At 38.6% G+C, this 21,745-nt stretch overlaps 1 protein-coding gene across 2 annotated transcripts in view; it reads left to right on the top strand.

Moving 5' to 3' along the window:
* RNLS (renalase, FAD dependent amine oxidase) overlaps positions 1-20,445 on the top strand; it is a 267,915-nt gene extending 247,470 nt beyond the window's left edge. The window contains exons 7-8 of one of the 2 annotated variants that reach the window (XR_009696103.1): positions 7,816-8,013; positions 19,900-20,032. Coding sequence is in view for 1 of the 2 variants with exons in the window: in XM_061162117.1 (XP_061018100.1) it covers positions 19,900-20,052 (153 nt within the window). In the remaining variant the exon portion in view is untranslated. Of the gene's footprint in view, positions 1-7,815; positions 8,014-19,899 lie in introns of both variants that reach the window. The other variant, XM_061162117.1, reaches the window with a different exon arrangement.
* Positions 20,446-21,745: the final 1,300 nt, after the last annotated feature.

Genomic DNA, 21,745 nt, shown 5'->3' with positions numbered 1-21,745 from the left:
GGCGATTCTCACATATCACCATGGGAGTGCGGCATGGCATAGCCCCGTAGGAAAACAGTTTCACTGTTCCTTACAAAGTTAAATATACACTTACCATATGACCCAGAAACTCCACTTTTAGGAATTTACCCAAGAGAAATGAAGTCATAAATCTACATCAAAACATATATAAACAAATATTTATAGAAACTTTAATAATAATAGTCCCAAACTGGAAACACCCCAAATAATAGTCCCAAACTGGAAACACCCCAAATTTACCTGGTAAATGGGCAAACTGTTGCGCATCCATAAATGCAAAACTAGTCTGTAATAACATGCAACAAACTACTAATATCTGCAACAGCATGAGTGAGTCTCAGAAGTATTATCTAAGTGAAAAAAGTCAGAATCAAAGGCCACATACTGCGTTATTCTAAATATTTGTATGACTTTCTGGAATAGACAAAGCTGTAGGAACAGAACACTGTTGCCAGGGGCTGTGATTGGCCGAATGGTGTTAACTACAAAGAGGCACAGGGGAATTAGGTGGAGACTGATGAGAACATTCTCTGTAATGTTTTATAGAGGTAGTTACACAACTCGGTATATTGTCACAACTTATAAAACAGTACACATAAAAAGGGTGAATTTTACTGTATTGTAAATTATACCTCAATTCAGTTGGCTTTAATATCCACTTGTTTCTTTATCCTCAACTATAGTCTTAGGAGCACAAGCGTTGAACCTTTTATTTTCACCATATTAAAAGTAGAAAGAAGGTTATTTTCTAGATGCAAATGTCAAAATGGCTGCAATCTTTTCCCCACAATTGCTCAACCCAAACAAAAGGCTGTTGGATTTATTCAGCATAAATGAGAACCAGAGAGAAATAATGGTCATACTTCTGGGTTGTCAAGAAAAAGAAGGAGAAGATGATGGGAGAAGGGATGGAGGATTGAATTAGTTGGAAATTAAGCAGTTATTAATTTAAATGGAGGAGAAGTGGTGATTAGGTTCAGTTGAGTAGGAAAGATGATTTTAAGTTTCTCATCTCAAAATCAAAAGCATCTGGGCCCTCTGCATCCTGGGAAGCCAAGCAATGGGATCATTTGAGAGAGAGTGATGCAGCATTTATATTTAGATGAGAACAAAAGGATTCAGGTCCATTAAATCACCTTGTAACTTAGGAACTGGTTTGTCTATCCTCACACCTTACACAGTGCTCAGCAACTACTATGAACACAGCAGATATTTGAAGAGCTAATGAATGAATGTACTAAAACTTGCTGAAGGACAGAATAATTTTCTATTAAATTCAAAACTCTAAAGGGAAATGGACCACGACTGTTGCTTTGTCTATTATTACTGCCACAGTAGTAGAGAAAACAGTATCTCATTCTTTATTGTGTGCTTGTTCTGAACAAGTCCTCAAAAAAATAGACTGCTCCAGTGTTTTCAGGACTTTAAAAGTCAGAATAGATCTGAAAGGATTCAATGTAGACTTCAGCAATTGAATGTACAATTTCAGCAAAGTATGTCCTTTGCAGTTTGAGCGCACTAAAGCTGCTGCATGGATCATATAATTGATTTGTGGCACATTCTGCCTGCATCTACCCAATGGTTTATTAAAATAGAATAGACAAATACCAATAAAGAGAAAAGCTCCACTGAGAATTGACCAAACCACAGTACTTTCTTCACACCTAGAGTATTCCAACCAATAGTAATTTTACAGCAGCTCTCTGTATACCAGATACAGAGCTCTGTAGCCAGAATCCCAAAATACAAGCATGACTTTCCCTAAAGCACAACAAAGAATCGGGTTTATGAAATCACCATTAAATATAATAGAACACTGGAGAGATGAGTAGAACAGAGGCAAGATGAGATGATGCACATAACACATAAGAACCAATTAAAAATGTACCATCTCTGCAGGAAATCACTGTGTTGATAAAGCTCTTTATGAATATTAAGTACTATAGCATAATATAATATAGATCTAAGAGCCTGAAACACCAGTGACCAAAAGAGGTACAATATTTTTTAAGGAAAGGCATATAAAATAGATTAAATGGTTTATCAGCACCCTGAATTTATCATCATTTTCCTGGTTCTAAGTATCACTTATCTTCCATACTGTGCAGTATATGGTTAGAAATAATTCTTATCAACACTTTTCTTAAGAATATAACAAATATATCCCATATGTCTGTGATATCTGGCTGCACCACAAAAAATCTGCACATGGAAAGCTGATTCTCCTAAGAAAGAATTTTTAAAAGATAAAAAAAAAAAAATTGTAAATGTAAATTGGCTAGGTCATCCAGAAAAAAATGTAGCTTTTTTCCCCTCTGTGACATCTATTGCTTTTAAGAATGTATTTACCATCTCATGAGGGAAAAAAATTATTTAAAGGGTTATTTAGACTTTATGTCTGTGCAGGCTCACTGCAGTTTAGCTATAAACTATGATAATAGTGTGGATTGGTCACTGTGGTCTCCATCTTTTTACATAAAGGCAAACATCTATATATCCCATTATACACACACATAGACATTCACACATACACGCTCAGCTAGTTCCATTTTACATCCCTTTCAAAGTATTCTTTATGCAATGGCATTTTATGAGATGAGGGTGAATTATCTGGGTAAGAAACCACCTTTGCTACCTATTTGAAATTCAGACTGATTCAAACGTATTCCTAGTGCCTTTGCCTGGACTCTGCAAAAAGTGAGCTAGTGGTAGAGAATTCCACTTTCTGGGAGTTTCAACATAAGTGTTAGCCCAAGGATTACAGACATCAGAATACTTGTTTCCTGGGCAATGAAGTTGCTCAAGGACAGAGTTAGAATGGGGAGGTGTGATGACACAGAACGTAAAGAAAAACTCAGAGACTAAGAAACCAAGGGAAATTATTTTCATAAAGGAAAAATCTCCACTGTATTTAAAAGACCACCTGAACACTGAGAATTTAAATCTTTCAAAATTTGAATTAGTTTTTGTTGGCCCGTGTGCATACAGCCTTTGAGCAGTTATGAATTCAACACCACCCGTGTACAAAGAAGATGTAAATGGAGATGCTGGAAATACAAAAATGAATAAAACACAGTCCCCATAACTTTATATTTCTGAGGACTCAGAAGACTTTTTAAACTTCAAATATCTCTTACCAAATTGTAATTTTGTGAGTTAAGTGTAGAGGAATCAAGAGGAATCAACATTTTACTGCCTTTTTATCAAACCCCAGAGGAACTTTAAAAAAGAGAGAGAGAGAAAAGGATAAACATATTACATTTTTAATTTGGCCAATAGAAAACATTCTGTACTGTTAAAATGAAGTCTGTATTCGATTTTTATTTCTCAGATGTCCCTTTCTTGTATCACAGAAATTTACTTAGGGGGTCAATAGTATTTTTCACTATCGGCATAACACTAAAATCTCTTTTTTCAGAGTACCTGGACTAACTTCCCATCTATAAATATGTAAACAAGCATTTCCATTGACATCAGTGTAAATTATGGTCTCGCCTTCATTTATTTACATTTCTCTCTGTTTTTGTAAACAGGCATATGATAAATGCTTATAATCAATGCCTTGGGAATATGATAAGAATGGAGAGATGTAAACAGAGAATCAATACAAACCACATTTACCTTCTAGGTGCTTGCAATTTGAAGGTAGTTATTTATTCCACATTTGTTTAAATCTTCCTCCTCCAGTTCCTACTTTGCTCCACACCTTTTATGGTTACTCCCTGAATATTTCACTGAATATAAACAAACAAACAATGTTTTACCCAGGTTCTAGGTCTGTCCTGATTAATATTTGTTTCATAGGGAGGCTGTGCAAGTTTCTGGGAAGTAAGTTTTACACAAGGTTTTATTCCATCTGTTAAAATTACTCATCCACTCACCAAGTCCAGACTAAGGTTGTGCAGTGTTACTTGAGATTATTGATGGTTTTTTGAAGCTGACCTTTGCTGCCCCCCAGCACCCCTTTTATGGGAAACATTCCTCAGGCTGACAGAGACTCTGCTCCGAGCCACATCAAGCACCTCGCCCCAGAGCATTGGCTCCAAGTGTGTTTATGTCATGGACCAGTAAAATTCTTCTGAATATTTTGGGAACCAGTATAATACTGCTATCTTTTTATTCTGCAGTTAAGAATTTAAAAAGCAAAACATAGCTATAAGAATTTAATGAAAATAATAACCCTCCCCCCAAAATATGTAGTAAAGATAGAACCTCATAACAATTTAGAAATAGAATACATTTTGCTCTGTGAAAAAGTTCATAATTCTCCTTATTTTTCTCTTATTGCCATAGATTGACTTTTGGGAACCACTACCTTTGAGCATTGCATAGGGGCTATAAAAGAATAAGTTAACCAAATATTCAATTCCTGCTGTTTATATACCATGGCAGGGGTTCAGGTTGACCCTGGCAGCAGAGTAGAGGAAGTGAGGAAATGTATGAATCAACTCCACACCATCTCAGGCCTCCACGCTATTCCTGTTACCAGTGTGGTCAGTCCCTCACACACACAATGGGCAGGGGAAATGCCAACACAAGGATATCATTACTTGGGAGTCTGCCCCAATCAAGTTAGCATACAACTAGAACACAGTAAGATTTTCTTGAAATCCAAGGACAGTTTAAGGAGTCACCCTCACACATCAAAATTGATTAAAAATCAATTAAAAGATATAGTGTGTGTATCAAAAACACAGGTAATGGTTTAGTCTCCATCTGCTGTCAAAATTCAGGCATACCCAAGTTAAATAAAGCGACCCTTAGGAATGTAGAGTAACATAAGAGAGCAATAAAATTACCTACAGTCCTTTATAACTCCAGAGGGTTTTATAATGTAAATTCTTTCAAATGCAGTTGAGAAATAGGAGATCAGTAGCGTCACAGGGAAATCATATTGGTTTCACACATGTTGATGTTTTCAAGTGATTGGGGTACACTTTCTCACAAGCAAACAGAAAGTCTCAGAAAATATGGAAAACCTTAAGAAAAAAACTGAAAATCTCCAGAAGTATCTTCCTTTAGTTCCATAGTGGCAGCTACAGTGACCTTAAGAACCACTGGATTTTGCCCTATGTTATGGTGGAGAAGGAAATGGCAACCCACTCCAGTACTCTTGCCTGGAAAATCCCATGGACAGAGGAGCCTGGTAGGCGATAGTCCATGGGGTCGCAAAGAGTCGGACACGATTGAGTGACTTAACTTTACTTTATGCTTTTCAGCAAAAGTGGGAGTACTGATGGAAAAATCACAAAGACATTTCCCCTTTGCTAAAATGATGGACTAATGAAGAAGGCTATGTCCTGGAGATTTTTAATTTTGGTCAAACTGGTCTCTTTTAGAAGCAACTTCCCTTTAGGACCTACATCTCAAAGGAGAAAACATAAGCCCCAGAGTTTAGGATGCATCAATGTTCCAAGATTCAGAGTCGGGGAGAACGTTAATATTGCTAGCCACTTCACTTTGTTGTTTTTGTTCGTGCTTGCAGTAGTTAGGTTCTGAGCTGGCTATGCCAACCTATTTTCCTACAAGCCCTGATACTGGTAATGTACAATTTTATAGAAGTATGGTTGTTTCGTTTTCTACAACTATCTTGTAGTCAAAATATCTGTATTTTATTTTCACATGGCAGTCAAAGCCCTGATGTGACCCACGAAAGGGCAATGGTCTAGGAGGTTACTGGAAGGTTATTAGAAGGAATTGGAATTGAACTTCCAGCATCATTAGAGGAAATGGCTCCTGATGTCACTCTCGTTCTTGACATTGAAGTATCTCTGCTTTGGACAAAGACAGTGCATCAGACTCTCCTGGCTTAATGGGAAAAGAGGGGGAAAAAACAGTAAAGAATATCTAATTCTCTTATTTCTAATTACATGTTTACTCCATAATCTTCTAATCCAGGATTGGTATATAGGATTCCTCTCGAGTGCCACTTCCAATTGACTGGTCCAGTGGCTGCCTGAAGCAATGAAGTGAGAAGGATGCTGAAGCCACTTCTTGGCTCAGTGGAGAAGAAATGCCACAGTTGATTAGTGATGTCTGTCAGGCAGTGCTGCACATGTGTCACCCCCATAATCTATGACACAGTTGAGGAAATGTGCCTACTAAGATGAATGGTCTGGGAAGACAACCAGATTCAGTTTTAGAATCGGTACATTTACCTTTGTAAATGAACAAATCGATTCTGTGATAACCAGTGTGTCTCTGTTGGTTTCACCTGAGGCTGCTCATTTGGGTGAATTGGGAAATTGGAGAGTTTAAAATACCAATGCTGAAGACCTTGGATGCTCTGATACTGAGATGCTGCTTACCTGCAAAGGCTCTACTTAAAGGATCCTGCCACTCAGTATCCTTGTACTTGTTATGCTTTTACTAACTAGTGGGTTTTCACCATACTGCTCCCCTTACCCTATTTACTATTTGCTGTATTTCCTTAGTTGTAAGATGCCATCAAAGTTTCAGGTAGGATGAAGTTTTCACACATGTGAACTTGGTCATTTTTAGTGGTCCAACAGGGGGACCACCACTATAAACATGTAAACAAACATTTCCATTGACGTCAGCATAAAATGTGTTAGTTGCTCAGTCTTACCCAATTCTTTGTGACCCCATGGACCAGGCTTCACTATCCATGGGGATTCTCCAGGTAAGGATACTGGAGTGTGTTGCCATTTCCTCCTCCAGGGAATCTTCCGGATCCAGGGATTGAACCCTGGTCTGCCCTCATTGCAGGCGGATTCTTCACCGTCTGAACCACTAGGGAAGGACCATTTGAGAAAAGAATATGAGTCTTGCTGATTACTTAAAAACTTTTCTTTCCCACTGAGAAAGAACACAGTCAGAACTTGAAGAACAGGTGTCAGCATCTTGGAAGAAAACCCCAGCAGGGACAATTTAGTGGACTATTTACTCTTATGAGAAATGCTGCATGACCAGCACTCAAGGCAGCCACAGGGCACAGATTGTGGGGAGAAGAGCATGGACATTGACACCCTGAGTGAGAGAGTTTTTTCACAAAAGTCAGCTCTGAATATGAAGAAGTTTCTGGAAAAGCTAACCAATCTACTCCTCTGTTATTCCCTTTTTATGTTTGCAAAAGATCTACATGTAGATAATTCTAAAAGAACTTCTCTAGTAAGTATAAAATAAAATTTTATTTCATGCTAACACCATTTTTTTAATTTCTCATTCATATACCTAAAATATTGGTGCCTCTTCCAATTGATGGTACCTGAGATTCAGTGAAAAGCAGTATATTTACATCCATAATAAGCCCCAGCAGAGAACCTGATTGTTTATAGGTTGTCTAAGTTCTCTCAAGTCAGTTGCACATCTAGGATTAGAGTTTCTGAGATCTTAATTCTTGTCTTGCTCACTTGAACATCACCTATTGTAGTATCTCATAAGATTGGTTTTAAGTTACCAAACGGGCTGAACTGCCAACTGAAACAGGTCACCCTAAAATACAGCCTCTCTGTAGGCCAGACCAATGAGATCATTTTATTGGTAGATGTCTGACAGTCCAAGGACAAGCTTTAGCTGTCAGCATAGGTTTGGAAGAGAGAAGGTACATTATCACATGTGTCACTGAATATTTTTGCTATTTGTCAACTATAATTTTGTGGAAATACCCATTAGCCTACTTGTCTGCCTCCCTCTTTCTTTTCATCTTTAATTTCATTCTCATACCCAAGGGACTTTTGTGTGTGACTGTTCACAATTAACAATCAATATAAAAGAAACTATTATGTTAAATCATATAAAAATTGACAGTATTTTACCATTTCTGACCTACAGAATCAGCAAGTTTATGTAGTTTAACATATGACAGAACCCGGCCAAGATGGCGGAGGAGTAGGACGGGGAGACCACTTTCTCTCCTACACATTCATCAAAAGAATAACTGAACGCAGAGCAAACTTCGCAAAACAACTTCTGATCACTAGCTGAGGTCATCAGGCACCCAGAAAAGCAGCCCATTGTCTTCGAAAGGAGGTAGGACAAAATATAAAAGATAAAAAGTGAGACAAAAGAGCTAAGGACGGAGATCCGTCCCGGGAGCTCTTAGGCGGCATTGCTTGGGGTAGGGTCCGGGCCTGAGTGCCCTGAGGACAATCGGAGGGAGCTTCTGTGAGTTGCCAACTTGAACTGTGGGAGACCAAAGGAGAGAGAGTAAATTAGCCGGCCCGAACACACTGCCGGCCGTTCGCAGAACAAAGAGCCCGAGAGGGTCCAGAGAGGAGCTCGCAGGCTGCGGACCGGCCCAGCCCCGCCGGAGGCAGGAGGCAGGGGGGAGGGGAAGGTCGCGGCGAGACACAGGGCGCAGGCACCCGACCGGCGCGGGCGGGGACTGGGGCTGGGGACGCGGAGGGCAGAAGGCGCGCGCACCCGACTGGAGCCAGCGGAAACTGAGACTGGGTCCGCGGAAGGGAGTGGGCGCGCCACACCTGGGGGGGGTGCGCCCACCAAGCCCCTGGCTGCCTGGACCGCTCTGACGGGGAAGGCACTGAGAGCAGGCGCAGCTTTTCTCTCCGCGCTTTTGTGGAACACCCGAGGGCTGGAACCTCGGGCAGCGCGGGGCGCGCTCCATATAGAGCAGCCGGGAGCCTGAGCTGCGCAGAGGAGAAAGCAGCGTCAGCCCCTCCTGGCAGCGCCAGCCCCTCCCAGCAGCGCCAGCCCCTCCCCGCAGAGCGACGGAACTAGCTACCTGAATAAGAGTCCACCTCCGCCCGCCTGTGTCAGGGCGGAAATGAGGCTCTGAAGAGACCGGCAAACAGAAGTCAAATAAACAAAGGGAACCGCTTCAGAAGGGACTGGTGCAACAGATTAAAATCCCTCTAGAAAACACCGAATACACCGGAAGGGGCCTGTAGATATCGAGAAGCGTAAGCTGGAACGAGGAGCTATCTGAAACTGAGCCGAACCCACACTGACCGCAACAGCTCCAGAGAAACTCCTAGATATAATTTTACTTTTTTCTCTTTTTTTTATTTTTTTTTCTTTTTTTTATTTTTTTCTTTTTTCTTTTTTATTTTTTCTCTTTTATTTTCCTTTAAAATCCCCTATTACTACCCCCATTACTCCTTAACTTTCATTTCCATAGACTTTTATGATTTTTTAATTAGGGGGAAAAAAAAAAGTTTTTTTTTCCTTTTTTTTTTTTTTTCTTTTTCTTTCTTCTTTTTTTTTTCTTTTTTTCTTTCCTTTTTCTCTTCTATTTTCTATTTTTCTTTTTCTCTTATTTCTTTTAAAGTCCTCTAGTACCCCTCTACTACTCCTTAATTTTCATTTTCAATACACTATAACCTTACAAAAAAAAAAAAAGAAGAGAAGCCCTATTTTTAAACTGAAGATTATTCTCTCCCAATCTTGACTCTCTGTTTTCTACCTCAGAACACCTCTATTTCCTCCTTTCCCCTTCTCTTCCCAATCCAATTCTGTGAATCTTTGTAGGTGACTGGGCTACGGAGAACACTCTGGGAACAGACAGCTGTGTAGATCTGTCTCTCTCCTCTTGAGTCCCCCTTTTTCTCCTCCTGTTCATCTCTATCTCCCTCCTCCCTCTCCTCTTCTTCATGTGACTCTGTGAACCTCTCTGGGTGTCCCTAACGGGGGAGAATCTTTTAGCCATTAACCTAGAAGTTTTCTTATCAGGGCTGCATAGTTGGAGAAGTCCTGAGACTACAGGAAGAATAAAACTGAAATCCAGAGGCAGGAGACTTAAGCCCAAAACCTGAGAACACCAGAAAACTCCTGACTACAAGGAACTTTAAGTAATAAGTGACTGTCCAAAAGCCTCCATACCTACACTGAAACCAACCACCACACAAGAGCCAATAAGTTTTAGAGCAAGACATAACGCGCAAATTCTCCAGCAACGCAGGAACATAGCCCTGAACATCAACATACAGGCTGCCCAAGGTCACACCTAACACATAGACCCATCTCAAAACTCATTACTGGGCACTCCATTGCTCTCCAAAGAGTAGAAATCAAGTTCCACGCACCAGAACACTGATGCAAGCTTCCCTAACCAGGAAACCTTGACAAGCCAATCGTCTAACCCCACCCACTGGGTTAATCCTCCACAACAAAAAGGAACCACAGACCTCCAGAATACAGAAAGCCCACTCCAGATACAGCAATCTAAACAAGATGAAAAGGCAAAGAAATACCCAACAGGTAAAGGAACATGAAAAATGCCCACCAAGTCAAACAAAAGAGGAGGAGATAGGGAATCTACCTGAAAAAGAATTTAGAATAATGATAATAAAAATGATCCAAAATCTTGAAAACAAAATGGAGTTACAGATAAATAGCCTGGAAACAAAGATTGAAAAGATTCAAGAACTGTTTAATAAAGACCTAGAAGAAATAAAAAAGAGTCAATTACAAATGAATAATGCAATGAATGAGATCAAAAACACTTTGGAGGGAACCAAGAGTAGAATAACGGAGGCAGAAGATAGGATAAGTGAGGTAGAAGATAAAATGGTGGAAATAAATGAAGCAGAGAGGAAAAAAGAAAAAAGGATCAAAAGAAATGAGGACAACCTCAGGGACCTCTGGGACACTGTGAAACGCCCCAACATTCGAATCATAGGAGTTCCAGAAGAAGAAGACAAAAAGAAGGGCCATGAGAAAATACTCGAGGAGATAATAGCTGAAAACTTCCCTAAAATGGGGAAGGAAATAGCCACCCAAATCCAAGAAACCCAGAGAGTCCCAAACAGGATAAACCCAAGGCGAAACACCCCAAGACACATATTACTCAAATTAACAAAGATCAAACACAAAGAACAAATATTAAAAGCAGCAAGGGAAAAACAACAAATAACACACAAAGGGATTCCCATAAGGATAACAGCTGATCTTTCAATAGAAACCCTCCAGGCCAGAAGGGAATGGCAGGACGTACTGAAAGTAATGAAAGAGAATAACCTACAACCTAGATTACTGTATCCAGCAAGGATCTCATTCAGATATGAAGGAGAATTCAAAAGCTTTACAGATAAGCAAAAGCTGAGAGAATTCAGCACCACCAATCCAGCTCTTCAACAAATGCTAAAGGATCTTCTCTAGACAGGAAATGCAGAAAGGTTTTATAAACGTGAACCCAAAACAACAAAGTAAATGGCAACGGGACCACACCTATCAATAATTACCCTAAATGTAAATGGGTTGAATGCCCCAACCAAAAGACAAAGATTGGCTGAATGGATACAAAAACAAGACCCCTATATATGCTGTCTACAAGAGACCCACCTCAAAACAAGAGACACATACAGACTAAAAGTGAAGGGCTGGAAAAAAATATTTCATGCAAACGGAGACCAAAAGAAAGCAGGAGTCGCAATACTCATATCAGATAAAATAGACTTTCAAATAAAGGAAGTGAAAAGAGACAAAGAAGGACACTACATAATGATCAAAGGATCAATCAAAAAAGAAGATATAACAATTATAAATATATATGCACCCAACATAGGAGCACCGCAATATGTACGGCAAACGCTAACAAGTATGAAAGAGGAAATTAATAGTAACACAATAATAGTGGGAGACTTTAATACCCCACTCACAACTATGGATAGATCAACTAAACAGAAAATTAACAAGGAAACACAAACCTTAAATGACACAATGGACCAGCTAGACCTAATTGATATCTATAGGACATTTCACCCCAAAACAATCAACTTCACCTTTTTCTCAAGTGCACACGGAACATTCTCCAGAATAGATCACATCCTGGGCCATAAATCTGGTCTTGGAAAATTCAAAAAAATTGAAATCATTCCAGTCATCTTTTCTGACCACAGTGCAGTAAGATTAGATCTCAATTACAGGGAAAAAATTGTTAAAACTTCAAACATATGGAGGCTAAATAACACGCTTCTGAATAACCAACAAATCATAGAAGAAATCAAAAAAGAAATCAAAATATGTATAGAAATGAATGAAAATGAAAACACAACAACCCAAAACCTATGGGACACTGTAAAAGCAGTGCTAAGGGGAAGGTTCATAGCATTACAGGCTTACATCAAGAAACAGGAAAAAAACCAATTAAATAACCTAACTCTACACCTAAAGCAATTAGAGAAGGAAGAAATGAAGAACCCCAGAGTTAGCAGAAGGAAAGAAATCTTAAAAATCAGGGCAGAAATAAATGCAAAAGAAACTAAAGAGACCATAGCAAAAATCAACAAAGCTAAAAGCTGGTTTTTTGAAAAAATAAACAAAATTGACAAACCATTAGCAAGACTCATTAAGAAACAAAGAGAGAAAAACCAAATTAACAAAATTAGAAATGAAAATGGAGAGATCACAACAGACAACACTGAAATACAAAGGATCATAAGAGACTACTACCAGCAGCTCTATGCCAATAAAATGGACAACTTGGATGAAATGGACAAATTCTTAGAAAAGTATAACTTTCCAAAACTGAACCAGGAAGAAATAGAAGATCTTAACAGACCCATCACAAGCAAGGAAATCGAAACTGTCATCAAAAATCTTCCAGCAAACAAAAGCCCAGGACCAGATGGCTTCACAGCTGAATTCTACCAAAAATTTAGAGAAGAGCTAACACCTATCTTACTCAAACTCTTCCAGAAAATTGCAGAAGAAGGTAAACTTCCAAACTCATTCTATGAGGCCACCATCACCCTAATTCCAAAACCAGACAAAGATGCCACAAAAAAAGAAAACTACAGGCCAATATCACTGATGAACATAGATGCAAAAATCCTTAACAAAATTCTAGCAAACAGAATCCAACAACATATTAAAAAAATCATACACCATGACCAAGTGGGCTTTATCCCAGGAATGCAAGGATTCTTTAATATCCGCAAATCAATCAGTGTAATACACCACATTAACAAATTGAAAGATAAAAACCATATGATTATCTCAATAGATGCAGAGAAAGCCTTTGACAAAATTCAACACTCATTTATGATTAAAACTCTCCAAAAAGCAGGAATAGAAGGAACATACCTCAACATAATAAAAGCTATATATGACAAACCCACAGCAAGCATCACCCTCAATGGTGAAAAATTGAAGGCATTTCCCCTGAAATCAGGAACAAGACAAGGGTGCCCACTCTCACCACTACTATTCAACATAGTGTTGGAAGTGCTGGCCACAGCAATCAGAGCAGAAAAAGAAGTAAAAGGAATCCAGATAGGAAAAGAAGAAGTAAAACTCTCACTGTTTGCAGATGACATGATCCTCTACATAGAAAACCCTAAAGATTCTACCAGAAAATTACTAGAGCTAATCAATGAATATAGTAAAGTTGCAGGATATAAAATTAACACACAGAAATCCCTTGCATTCCTATATACTAACAATGAAAAAACAGACAGAGAAATTAAGGAAACAATACCATTCACCATTGCAACAAAAAGAATAAAATACTTAGGAGTATATCTACCTAAAGAAACAAAGGACCTATACATAGAAAACTATAAAACACTGGTGAAAGAAATCAAAGAGGACACAAACAGATGGAGAAACATACCGTGTTCATGGATTGGAAGAATTAATATTGTCAAAATGGCTATTCTACCCAAAGCAGTCTATAGATTCAATGCAATCCCTATCAAGCTACCAACGGTATTTTTCACAGAACTAGACCAAAGAATTTCACAATTTGTATGGAAATACAAAAAACCTCGAATAGCCAAAGTAATCTTGAGAAAGAAGAATGGAACTGGAGGAATCAACCTGCCTGACTTCAGACTCTACTACAAAGCCACAGTCATCAAGACAGTATGGTACTGGCACAAAGACAGAAATATAGATCAATGGAACAGAATAGAAAGCCCAGAGATAAATCCACGAACCTATGGACACCTTATCTTTGACAAAGGAGGCAAGGATATACAATGGAAAAAAGACAACCTCTTTAACAAGTGGTGCTGGGAAAACTGGTCAACCACTTGTAAAAGAATGAAACTAGAACACTTTCTAACACCATACACAAAAATAAACTCAAAATGGATTAAAGATCTAAATGTAAGACCAGAAACTATAAAACTCCTAGAGGAGAACATAGGCAAAACACTCTCCGACATAAATCAAAGCAAGATCCTCTATGACCCACCTCCCAGAATATTGGAAATAAAAGCAAAACTAAACAAATGGGACCTAATGAAACTTAAAAGCTTTTGCACTACAAAGGAAACTATAAGTAAGGTGAAAAGACAGCCCTCAGATTGGGAGAAAATAATAGCAAATGAAGAAACAGACAAAGGATTAATCTCAAAAATATACAAGCAACTCCTGCAGCTCAATTCCAGAAAAATAAATGACCCAATCAAAAAATGGGGCAAAGAACTAAACAGACATTTCTCCAAAGAAGACATACAGATGGCTAACAAACACATGAAAAGATGCTCAACATCACTCATTATTAGAGAAATGCAAATCAAAACCACAATGAGGTACCATTACACGCCAGTCAGGATGGCTGCTATCCAAAAGTCTACAAGCAATAAATGCTGGAGAGGGTGTGGAGAAAAGGGAACCCTCTTACACTGTTGGTGGGAATGCAAACTAGTACAGCCGCTATGGAAAACAGTGTGGAGATTTCTTAAAAAACTGGACATAGAACTGCCATATGACCCAGCAATCCCACTTCTGGGCATACACACTGAGGAAACCAGATCTGAAAGAGACACGTGCACCCCAATGTTCATCGCAGCACTGTTTATAATAGCCAGGACATGGAAGCAACCTAGATGCCCATCAGCAGATGAATGGATAAGGAAGCTGTGGTACATATACACCATGGAATATTACTCAGCCATTAAAAAGAATTCATTTGAACCAGTCCTAATGAGATGGATGAAGCTGGAGCCCATTATACAGAGTGAAGTAAGCCAGAAAGATAAAGAACATTACAGCATACTGACACATGTATATGGAATTTAGAAAGGTGATAACGATAACCCTATATGCAGAACAGAAAAAGAGACACAGAAATACAGAACAGACTTTTGAACTTTGTGGGAGAATGTGAGGGTGGGATATTTCAAAAGAACAGCATGTATACTATCTATGGTGAAACAGATCACCAGCCCAGGTGGGATGCACGAGACAAGTGCTCCGGCCTGGTGCACTGGGAAGACCCAGAGGAATCGGGTGGAGAGGGAGGTGGGAGGGGGGATTGGGATTGGGAATACATGTAAATCCATGGCTGATTCATATCAATGTATGACAAAACCCACTGGAAAAAAAAATAATAATAATAAAAATTTAAAAAAAAAAAAAAAAACATATGACATAGGAGACATTCACAGACAGCAGTTCACAGAGATATTTATCATTACTGAGAGCCTTCTAAATACAATAGCTCATCCATTTGCGCTTCTGCCAGCTCTGTGGGGTTTTATGTAGCCAGTTCCATATGAAGACCTTCATTTGATCAACTACGTGTACAATATTGTCTTTTTTTAAAAACTCAATGAACATTTATTGCACACTTATTATGGGCTAGGCACCATTTTCAGCCTTGGATACAAAGATGAGTGCATCACAGTCCCTACTTTGCAGAGCATGCAATCTAAGAAGGGAGACAGGCATGGACATAATTATAGTGCAAAATAACAAGTAACATAATAGATACAAATAACATGCTGAAAAGGCACTTACCGCGCCTGGCAGAGCAAGAAGACCTCTGAGCAGGTGACATTTGTGCTCGTTCTTGAAGGATGAGCAGTTTGCTTGGCAGAAAAGAGAGGAACAATACAACATCACCAAGCAGAATGACTTGTTCAAAGTCACAGAAGCACAACAAAGAAGGATGTGCTTGAAGAACCTTAGTTTGAATATAGATGGTACGCGAGGCAAAAGTGAGAGAAGCAGCAAGAGGGGAGGCTTGGATGGAGGGAAGATTAGGTTATGAAGGGCTTTTCATGGGGGATGGGGGCTGAGAAGTTTGCATTCTATGCGGCAGGTAGAGAGGAGTCACAAAACAGATGCGGGTTTAAATCACTTGGATGTAAAACTGCTTTTTCTGCTTCGAATTCATATGTCCAGTCCAGTCATCACCTAATTGTAAAGAAACCTTACATTAATGATCCCAGAGTACCAGCTTCTGCAGTGTGAGTTCTTTCTGACCCGCCCTGGCACACATGTGAGTCCAAGCATCCTGGATTCCCAAGGGGTTGTTTCAGCCCTGACATCTCTCTTAAACATAGTCATTGAGCTGTGGTTCCTCACTGTGGCTGGAAGCATAGCCAAAGACCGCATTATTGTGAGAGATTGTGGCTTTGACAGTTACGTGTTCCTCCGCTGCAGGGCTCTCTGCTTCACTTGGGTGAAGGAGCTTGCAAGCACAGCCTTCGTGTTTTCATATTTTCCTCATTGGGTAATTGCAAAATGGGCGAATCCACCTAAATGCAGCAAGATTGATTTCATCCCAACTGCAGACTGGCTAATCAGTGGCCTAGTTTTCCAGCCCTGTGATCTGGCATCTGGCACTCACCACTCATCAAATGAAATTACACAGCACCGATAAATTACCCACTCTCTTCTGGGCAGAACTTTTCCCCTTAAGCTACCTCCTGCTTAACACTTGTGTAATGTTTAATAGTACCATGGTTTATCTATACCAGGATGCCGGCTGGAATGTATGGAAACTTTACTAAGAATGGAGAATTTTATATATATGTGTGTGTGCATATAAATTATACATAGCTAGACACCTGTTTATGTATTAATATATATGTGAATATGTGTGAATGAATTATCCCATTTATGTGAATTTTCCACATGACGATCACACATTTTTATTTTGTTTTACTTAAGTCCTTATGGAAATGTTTCTGAGGGAGTTGGAGGGGAAATTCTGCTCTGTTTGAATGCTTCTTCACCTCCAAGCTTTCTGTTCTTGGGCAGGAAACAGTCTCTCTCTGAGTCTTAGGTTTCTCAATTGTAAAATGAGAAGAGTAGTAAATACCTCATAGGTTGATATGTGAATTAAGTAGGGTGGGTGTGTGGGTGTGTGTGTGTGTGTGTAAGGCGTTTGGTATGTAGAGAACATCCAAGAAATGCCAACGATTAATACTTTATGCCTGTTAGAATTGGTCCTGAAATATTGGGGCCTTCATCAGTAGCAGTAATCATTGCAGGAAAACTAATAACTGGCACCCTCAGGGACTTTTAAGAGCCAGAAAGTTATTTGTCCTGCACTAGGTGACCACAGACTGCCAGGCTTTTCCCCAGCCTGTCTGGTGTTTTAGTGTTTCTATAGCATCCCTTGTTTTCAGATTGTGGATTGTCACATTCTAAAATCAATAGTATGTATAGGAGCCCAGCAGCTTTCTTCCTCCCTTCGTGATTCACTGACAAATCAAATCATCCAACTTGCTAAAATTCCATCTAAAGCAGGGTATTAAAAGCGCTGATGGAACACCCAAGTCTTTGCTTCAGTGTCTGCACTATATACTATTTTAACCACTCAAAGACCTTTTCTGCCCATTTCGAGATTATCAGCTATGGAGGACAAATAATGCATGATCTCACGTTTGGAATCTAAAATAATCAAGTGCATAGTAGCAGAGACTAGAATGGTGATTGCCAGAGGCTGGTGGGAGGAGGAAATAAGGAAATGTTGGTTGAAGGGTACAGAGTTTCAGTTATATATATTAGATTCGGTTTCAGTTATATATGATGAATCAGTTCTAGGGATCTAACATGCAGCTGCATGACTGTCGTTAATGATTTGTTTAGTCGCTCAGTCGTGTCTGACTCTTTTGTGACCCATGCACTATATAGCCTGTCAGACTCCTCTGTCCATGGAATTCTTCAGGTAAGAATACTGGAGTGGGTTACCATTTCGATACTCTATTGTATACTTGAAATTTGCTAAAAGAGCAGATCTGATTAATTAGCTTGATTATGGTGATTATTTTGCAATGTATACATGTCATAACCTCAAGTTGTACATCTTCAATATATATAACTTTTTTGCCAATTATACTTTAACAAAACCTTGGAGGACATGAAAGAAACTATAATTTAATATAATAAATTAAAACTGTGACTTAATTTTTAAAAGATTATCTGCTATGTTTATGACAGATGATATTGCTATCAAGCGACCTCAAGAAATGTGAGAGGATACTTATATCATTTTACATTTGTATCTGAGTGATACTGGTCTTTAAAGGTCCATATCCTTAGTGATTCAAGAAGGAAATAATTGTACCACCTCCTTTTAAAGACAAAATATGGCATATAAATAAAAATATCTGTGTAAAGTTTTTATGGTTTTAAAAAACTATGAAAGCATTATGCTAACTCAGCCTATCAAGAAGCAAAATCAGCTCCATAATCCAAATAGCATTTATTACATTGCTTGATTTTTTGGTGTGATTTTTAAACAAGTAAATTCTCATGGGTCTTATTCTGCTTCTCTTCATGAAAACTCTGTATGAGGGAGACCAGAGCTGCCGTGTTGTAGTTCATGTGAAACGCACCCCCTGAAGTTGTGCAGGAAAGTGGTTCCAAGTGAGACTGTCTTTATAATAGCTTTGAGTAATTTGGTTTTTTAGGGAGTTTTTGGTGCTTCAGTAGCCAATCCATCAGTATCCAAGATAAATACATTAATCGCCCGCTCATTCCCCTGTGAATGTTTGTTAGCAACATACATTCTAATTTAGAGAATAATTTTTCCAATAATTCTATGCCTTTTTCATCATTTCAAATATTATAAACTTGGTTCTACAAAATAAGTCCTAGACCTCAACTGATTCTCCCTTTTGGCACATAAACAGTACTACATTCTTTGTTGTTGTTGTTTAGTTGCTAAATCTTGTCCTCCTCTTTGCAACCCCATGGACTAGATTTTTTGTAACCCTAAGAACTATAGCCCACCAGGTTACTCTGTCCATGGGATTTCCCAAGAAAAAACACTGGAGTGGGCTGCTGTTTCCTTCTTGAGGGGATCTTCCTGACCCAAAGACTGAACCTGGGTCTCCTGTGTTTCAGGCAGATTCTTTACCACTGAGCCACCTGAGAAGCCCAAGTAGACTATATTTGAAACAAAGTATTCCTCTTATCTTACCTCTCAGTTATGTTCCTTCTTCTAGTCAATCTCCTCCCCCAACACACACATACGCACACACACACACATGCACACACATACATGCACATGCACACACATATACACACACACACCCCTGCACCACAGATTCCCAAACAGTGCACATTGGCTGTGGACATTTACACATCTTACTCCTTCCCTTTGGAAAGCCTTATACCTGCTTCCTTCCCTGGCAAATTTTGATGTTTCCATTAGAACTCAAATGAAATGACCAGTCACACCCTTTTGAAACTTTCTCTGTCCAGTATGCTGGCCTCCTCCCATGTGTTTTTATAGCACCTTGCTCTTCACTCTGCCTTAGTCCTTAGACACTTCCATGCCAGCAGTTGCGCTGAACTGGAAACTCCTTAAAGACATGACCCTTTAAATTTCTTTTGTATTCACCTTGTCTGGCACATAGCAGGTTCTCAATACTTGGTGAATGATTTCATGAATTTCATTTCCCGCTAATGAAAAACTTCACTGTACTTCCAACTGATTTAGCAGGTCGTAACCTATTAATTTTGAAGTTCAATACACTTCTGATTATCTTATCAAATGACTGAAAATGTAAACATTTGAGAATTTTAGTGTGAACACTTGGGCAAGGGGAAGAGTTTAGGGGTCTTAACCTAGTTTTCCTTGCTCATTATAAAACATCTTGATTTCTTCAGGTAAAGAAGCTTCCCCAGGTGGGCATTGACATGATAGCAGAACAGAGCACTGAATGTCAATTGCAATTCTTTTTCTTTCTTCTTTTTTAATATTTTCAGGTCACAAATGCGGCAGCCAACTCTCTTGGTCAAATGACTCTTCATCTCCAGCCTCTTCTTGTGTGTGGAGGGGATGGATTTACTCAGTCCAACTTTGACGGCTGCATCACTTCTGCCTTATGTGTTCTGGAAGCTTTAAAGAATCATATATAGTACTGCCTGTATTGTTATTTTTCACATGTACTTTGGGGGTTTTGTTTTCACAATTTTCTGTCATTGATTATTTTGTTTTCTATTTTGTTGAGAGAAATTACTGGAAAAATTGTTCTTTACTGGTTGTTATTTTTCACGTGGAGTGTAAAATCAATTTTATAATTTCAGTAGTTACAACTCCTACAAGAATGAAAATTCCTTGTACTTTATACTTCTCCACTTTTCTGAATTGCCATGTCTACCCACTCCTTGTTGGAGGCAAAGTAGTGTTTAAGAAAAAACAAATAGCTCTCCCCCCAAATTATGTCAAAGCCAAGTAACAGTTCATGTTCACAGACTTTTGTTGTCCTTTTGAAAATTTCAGTCCCAAATAAAGAATAATCATTATCAAGACATCGTGATAAATCTTCAAGTGTATCCTTGATTTGATATTTTTGCAAATTGCTGAACTGCAATATTTCTCCAAACTGTGGAAACAAAGGGTAATTTTTGTTTCTCATTTCCCTTCCAAGTTATTAAATGCTCCTGAATTGTAGGTCACATATGTCATCATCTCTAAGAACGCAATTTGGAGGGCAGCTTGACTGACAAAGAAATGCCTCTTCAAGTTTTCAGAAAATAACCAGATTCAACTTGACTTCCCAAGTCACACAGTACTTTTTAACCTTAAAAAATCCAGCCTTAATGGGAAAGATAAAAATTAAATAGAAGCTGAGAGAAATTATATTGATCTTTACCTTGTGCTATCTCCTGTGGCTAGTGCTGTTACTTTTATGCCCTCTCCAGTGTGTGCTGTGGCATTTAGACTGTGTCAAGTTTAATGAATTTAATACAAAAAAAATTTACTGAACCAGAAAATAGATGCACTTAAAATAGTTCAATATTTGCCAACTTAGCGGTTCAGCATATCACCCACATGCATCAGTGACAGCCCATGACTTGCTGGCTCAAGAGAAATTGATCCCCAGCCTTCTGAACAAGGTACTTGTTGCTAATTTGGAAAGCAAACTGGTGAGTTCCATTTTGTCATTTTGAAAGGAAAGAAATCGTCACAGCCTCTCACATCATTGCAGTCTCTCAAACTAAGAAAAGTTCCACAAAAGACCCCTTAGCTTGGTGGTATTTAAAATCTCACACTGACATGCCCACTATCAGGCATACACATACACAGGCATGGGCAGAACTTGTTTATGTAACTACAAAGTGGGGTTTTTTCCTATGGAATGGTCTTATACATCTCCTACTTGCAATCAATTGATGGAAAACTGAAATGCCTACGTATGGTTAATGTCAGTTATTTTTGAAAATATAGAAAGGAAAAGGGAAATTAATGTGATCTCTTTTATGATACAAGGAAAAATATTGAGATTTCTTTCATCATTTTGGCCTATATTTGATCAACATTTGTCTTTATTTTGGTTATACCCTTAAAATACGGTAGCAAATATATTAAATATATTAACTATTTTGTTTTTAACTAATATAATTCTGGAGCCATCTGACTGAAAGCATCCTAAAGCTTTAAAACAATGTTTATTTGTTTCATGAGTGTATATATTCCAAAGAAGAAAAAAATATTTATAAAAGTGGGACGTGTTGCTTAGAGAAAGTATGCTAAGCCATTACAGATGAGTTATTTTTTATTTAAAATATTTTTTAATGTGAACCATTTTTGAAAGCCTTTATTGAATTT

Source organism: Dama dama, chromosome 15 (assembly GCF_033118175.1).
Source record: "Dama dama isolate Ldn47 chromosome 15, ASM3311817v1, whole genome shotgun sequence".
Taxonomy (NCBI): domain Eukaryota; kingdom Metazoa; phylum Chordata; class Mammalia; order Artiodactyla; family Cervidae; genus Dama; species Dama dama.
This window is presented reverse-complemented; position numbering and strand designations above follow the sequence as displayed.